At 36.9% G+C, this 6,396-nt stretch overlaps 1 protein-coding gene across 1 annotated transcript in view; it reads right to left on the bottom strand.

The window, feature by feature from the left end:
* The window catches only part of LOC101862797, a gene marked incomplete at both ends in the record, with an annotated part of 29,443 nt that overhangs the window by 19,350 nt on the left and 3,697 nt on the right, over positions 1 to 6,396 (bottom strand). The window contains 4 exon segments of the mRNA XM_013082619.2: positions 210 to 325; positions 1,625 to 1,749; positions 4,085 to 4,155; positions 5,759 to 5,831. Of these exon segments, the coding sequence (XP_012938073.2) occupies positions 210 to 325; positions 1,625 to 1,749; positions 4,085 to 4,155; positions 5,759 to 5,831 (385 nt within the window).

Below are 6,396 nucleotides of genomic sequence, written 5' to 3'. Positions count from 1 at the left end.
AGAGACAGACAGACAGACAGACAGACAGACAGACAGACAGACAGACAGACAGACTGACAGACAGAGAGACAGAGAGAGAAACAAAGAGAGAGAAAAAGAAAGAAGGAAAGAAAAAGAAAAAAGAGTGAAGACGCAGAGAAATAGAGACAGAAAGGACAGAGAGAAACAAAAAAAGAAAAAATAGGGAAAAGACAGAAATCCAGACTCACCACAAGCTTCACAGCTGGGTAGCTGATAGACGAAGTTGTCGGGGTCTACCACCTTCGCCGTCTTCGTCAACATCCTGTCGAGAACTGTTGACTCCGGCTCAAAGCACAGGTCCATTCTGGTGAAATGTTCAAGAGATTGTAAACAAACAAGTGTATTCTAGTGAAATTCTCAAGAGAACATCAAAAACACAAGTATTTACTAGTGAAATACTCAGGAAATTGCAAACAAACACAAGCGTATTCCACTGAAATACTCAAGAGATTGTTAGTTTAGTTTTAGTAGAGGTTTTATGGCGCTCGTAACTGCATAAGGTGATATGAGCGCAAGAAGATTAGAGGTGTTACAAGAGAGTAACAAACAAAAAAGTAGGGGATATAAGGACGATATATGTTTGATAGGAAAGAAAAAGCAAACCACAACAGAGCGCCCGCCAGCCACCCACCAAGAGATTGTAAACAAACACAAGTCTATTGCACTGAAATATTTAAGAGATTATTAACAAACAACCAGTCTTGTTTTGTTTTAGTGAGAGTTTAACGCTACTTGCAACACAATGAGGTCATACAAGTGCCGAAGATTAGAGGTGTTAGTTAGAGGTGTTACAAGAGAGTAACAAACACAAAAAAGAAGGAGGGGAGATCAGGATGGCAGATGTCTGATAGGAAAGCAGGAGCTACCACATCAGAGCACTACCAACCACTAGAAACAACAAGTCTATGTAAGTGAAATATTCCAGAGATTGCAAATGAACAAAAGTCTATTCTAGTGAAGTATTTAAAAGAATATAAAGTTACACAACATAGCACACATATCCCATTTTATTATTAACATTATTATTAATATTATTATCACAATTATTATTACAATTATTATTACTATTATTATTACTATTATTATTACAAGTATAATTACTATTATTATTACAATTATTACTACTATTATTATTACTATTACTATTATTATTATTACTATTATTATTATTACTGTTATTACTATTATTATTACAATTATTGTTACTATTATTATTACAATTATTATTACAATTATTATTACAATTATTATTACTATTATTTTTACTAATATTATGATTATGATTATTATTGTTATCATCCGCATAAACTCATTATTAATATATCATTATCATGATCATTGATACATTTTAGTTGCTGCAGCCGCAACAATTTCAATAACTACTTTTATTATTATTATTATGATCATTATTATTATCATTATCATCATCATTATAATTATTATTTACAATGAGTAACTGCACAATAATATGTGAGGCAGCATGATGAAATCAGGCACTCGTCAAAATAATGAGAGGGGGAGGGAGGGGGGAGAGGGGGAGGGGGGGGGGAGAGGGAGAGGGGAGGGGGAGTAAGAGGGGGAGGGGAGGGGGGAACAGAGTTACCTCATAGCGTTGGCACGGCACAGAGAGATGAAGGCCGGGTACGGGTTGGGGGAGGGGTGACGGTGGAGGAACAAACCCTCCATGAACTTCTCCCAGGTCTCGTCCAGGTGGGTGTCGATCACGTACTGGACACACACAGACACACAGACAGACAAATAGACACATGAGATAATAGGTAGGTAGATTGCATTTATAATGTGCTATGTCCCATACTAGTATAATAATAATAATAATAATAATAATAAATAGCATTTATACTGCGTATTTCCATTTCCTAAAAGATGGTCAATGCGCATTACAATGAAAAAGACATCACATCTTAAAAATTAATCGACACAAATGTGTACGTAAAACAAAGTATTATACATATAATATAAATGCATATGTGTAAAATTTTATACCAGAAAAACAGTCTCGCAGTGAGGTTGAAAATGTGTTCACTAAAATATACAATGCAATAAAAATTCACAGTCAAAATAAAGTTGAAACGTGAGTAACTAGAAACATTCATCAAAACATTAATATAAGCTCTGAGTGTTATACACCAATGACATGATCATTGAGCCATTCACACAAGAGAAAATATTTCACAGAAGCAAGAAAAACCCATTTAACAATATATAGAAATTTTTTTTTAAAATACCATACCAGCACTTACTAATACACTATAACTAAGAATTAAATGTGAGGCGTGCTGACAAAATGAGTTACTTCTCACAATCCACAAACAGAGATATTGGCCGCAAATCGACACTAGGGTCAAATTTTTAGATTCTCTCTTGATACCATATTCTTTAAGTGTACATGCCTTACATTATTTCATACTTATAAATTGTGAAAACGTCACCTATAAGCGTGATGTAGCGATTCCCATAGGGCTCAAATCCGAGAAGTAACTCATTTTGTCAGCATGCTTCACAAATGAGTCTTGAGCAATCGCTCCAACGTATCAAAGTTTGTTATTTCTCTGAGATCCTGGGCCAAGGAGTTCGAGATTTTAGGGCAAAAAAAAATGAAAATAAAAAGGGTCACATACAAGCCAAATCGACTGTTTTATGTTTTGGTAAGAGTTTTACAGCACTTGCAACACATTTAGGTTATATAAGTGCCGAAGTTTAGAGGTGTTACAATAGAGTATCAAACACTTAAAAAGAAGGAGGAGAGATACGGACAAAAGATGTTTGATAAGAAAGAAGGAGCAAACCATTTGGCTAAAGACAAACATGTGAAATGATTAAGGATCACATAGTTTTTAGTTTTAGTAGAGGTTTTTCGGCCTCGCAACTGCACAAGGTCATATGAGTGCCAGAAGATTAGAGGTGTTACATGAGAGTAACAAACATAAAAAAGAAGAAAGGGAGGTATTGTTTTAGTAGAGGTTTTACGGCGCTCGCAACTGCATAAGGTCATATGAGCGCCAGAAGATTAGAGGTGTCACAAGAGAGTAACAAACATAAAAAAGAAAAAGGGGAGATAAGGACGATAGATGTTTGATAGGAAAGAAGGAGCAAACCGTACCAGAGCACCCGCCAACCACCCACGAAGGGGAGATAAGGACGATAGATGTTTGATTGGAAAGAAGAAGCAAACCACACCAGAGCACCCGCCAACCACCCACAAGGATCACATACTGACCAGACAAACAGACATGTGAGACAATAAAGGGTTATATACGGATCAGAAAAACAGAAAAACAGACAGTTGAGATAATAAAAGACTACATACTGACCAGACAGACAGACAGACAAAAGAACAGACACATGAGATTATAAAGAGCCATATACTGACCAGACAAACAGATAGACATGACATGAAATTAAATGGAATCACACACAAAGAGTTCAAGCCATCAAGCTCCTTTCACATAGAAAGAGTTGACTCATAAAGTCCCTTTCACACAAAAAGAGGAAAAGCCATAAAGTTCCTTTCAAATAGCAAGAGGTTAATCTCAAGTTCCTTTCACACATAAAGTGCCATTAACATTCCTTTCACACAGAAACAGTTAACATGTAAAGTTCCTTTCACACAGACACAATTAACATGTAAAGTTCCTTTCACACAGACACAATTAACATGTAAAGTTTCTTTCACACAGACACAATTAACATGTAAAGTTCCTTTCACACAGAAATAGTTAACATATAAAATTCCTTTCACACAGAAAGAGTTCCCCCCATAGCGTTCCTTTTACACAGAAATAGTTAACATATTCAGTTCCTTCCCCACAGATAGTTAACATATAAAAAGTTCCTTTCCCAGAGAAATAGTGAACATATAAAGATTCCTTTCACACAGATAGTTAACATGTAAAGTTCCTTTCACACAGAAATAGTTAACATATAAAGTCCCTTTCACACAGAAAGTTAACACATAAAGTTCCTCTCCCACTGAAATAGTTAACATATATAGGTCCTTTCACACAGAAATAGTTCAAGCCATAGAGTTCCTTCCAACCTTTACCTTCATCAAGACGTTCTCCTTCGCTATGATCTGAGGGGCTTCCTTCTTCACACACTGGGCCACCACTATAGCTGTAGACACAGACACGGACAGACATAGAGAACAGAAATATAGCCATTAATTTGTCTTTTTAGTTTTAGTTTTGGTTAGAGTTTTACTGTACTTGCTTTTTTTAGTTTTAGTAGAGGTTTTAGTTAGTTTAGTAGAGGTTTTAGTTAGTTTTAGTAGAGGTTTTAGTTAGTTTAGTAGAGGTTTTAGTTAGTTTAGTAGAGGTTTTAGTTAGTTTAGTAGAGGTTTTACGGTGCTTGCAACACAAAAAGGTCATATAAGTGCCGAAGATTAGAGGTGTCAAAAGAGTAACAAATACGAAAAAGAAGGAGGAGAGATCAGGACGATAGATGTTTGATAGGAAAGCAGGAGCTAACCACACCAGAGCACCCGCTAACCACCCACAACTTGTCTGTAGTTAATAAGGCGTAAAAAATTTTTCGTTAGATATGCTGCCAGGCACTAGTGGCAAAAATATGAACTGATAAACTGTTATTATCATCAGTGTTTTATTATTCAGATGAAAATTACTATAATGGATTTACAGCAATTAATTTGTCTTTAGTTAAGGCGTTTTTTTTGCTTCTTCTAGAAATGCTGTAAGGCAGTAGAGGCAAAAATATGAGCTGATGAATTATCATAATCACTGTTTTATTATTCTGAAGAGATTGACTAGATCTATAATGAATATTAAAGCAATTAATTCGTCTTTAGTTCAGACGTTTTTCGTTATTTTTTTAAAGAAATGCTGCCAGGTAGTAGAGGCAAAAATAGGAGCTAATAAATTATTATTATCACTGTTTTATTATTCTGATGAGAATTATTATAATGAAAATAGCTATGAATTTGTCTTTACTTAAGGTGTTTTTTATGTTTCTAAGAAATCCTGCCAGGTAGTAGAGGCAAAACATGAACTGATGAATCATAATCATCAATGACTTATTATTCACATGAGTATTACTTTCATTATTATCATTAACATTATTACATTTATAATCAATGCTTAAAAGCTACATTATTGCTATTTCTCTCTGTCCCTTGTTCTCTCCGTTTCTCTGGCTCTATCTCTCTCTTGTGCGCACGCTATCGCACATGTGGGCTAATGCCAAGTGTGTAAGTGTAAAAAAGTAAGAGTTTGTGTGTGTTTGTATGTCTTTGTGAGAGTTGCGTGCATGAGAGTGCATGCGTGCATGCATGCGTGGGTGCGAGCATGAGTGTATGTATGTATGTGTGTATGTGTGTGTGTGTGTGTGTGTGTGCGCGCGCCGGGTGTTTGCATCTGTCAGTCAATCTGCGCATGAGTGTTAGTATGCATACGTGTGTATGTGTGCATGCATGCCTGTGTGCAAGCATGTGCATGAATATGTGCGTGTATATTTGTGTGCCTATGAGTGTGTCTCACTTACTACTGTTCATATTTGTGTGCCTATAAGTGTGTCTCACTTACTACTGTTCATATTTGTGTGTCTATGAGTGTGTCTCACTTACTACTGTTCATATTTGTGTGCCTATGAGTGTGTCTCACTTACTACTGTTCATATTTGTGTGCCTATGAGTGTGTGTGTGCGCATGAGCATGTTTGCATGTGCATGCCTATCTGTGTGCCTATGAGCGTGTAGCACTTACTGCTGTTCTCGTGTTTCATGATGTGTTCATCCTCAAAGCCGTGCTTCATGAAGACACTTTTGGGAAGCCGGTCCTGCCAAAAATGGAATGGATCAGTAGTTAGCTACAGGAACACAGGGAAATATTTTAGCTTTAGTTTTAGTAGGAGTTTTACGGCACTTGCAACCCAATAAGGTCACATAAGTGCTGAAGATTAAAGGTGTTACAAGAGAGTAACAAACACAAAAAGAGAAGGAGGGGAGATAAAGACAATAGATGTTTGATAGGAAAGAAGGAGCAAACTACACCAGAGCACCCATCAACCATCAACAAACTCAAAAATGTTAAAATTATCAATATGTTAAATTTACCACAGAGCTTTGTAAGTGACCTAACCGTGTGATTGACATAACCGTGACAGCGACATACAGTGTCAGCGACATCTCAGTGTGAGCGACATAACTAGAGACGGGCGGGAAGCGCTTTTTCCTTCCCGAGCGAGAAGACCGAGAAACTGACCTATTTCTCGCCAGGTCCCGAGAACGAGAAATACTTCTCGTCTCGTGTCTTGAGCAATGCTTCTCGTCTCGTGACCAATTTCTCTTCTCACCCCACAGAACGAGCCACTCGTTTAGCGGGAAGGCCGGTCGTGGCGGGGG

Source organism: Aplysia californica, unplaced genomic scaffold (assembly GCF_000002075.1).
Source record: "Aplysia californica isolate F4 #8 unplaced genomic scaffold, AplCal3.0 scaffold00185, whole genome shotgun sequence".
NCBI lineage: Eukaryota > Metazoa > Mollusca > Gastropoda > Aplysiida > Aplysiidae > Aplysia > Aplysia californica.
This window is presented reverse-complemented; position numbering and strand designations above follow the sequence as displayed.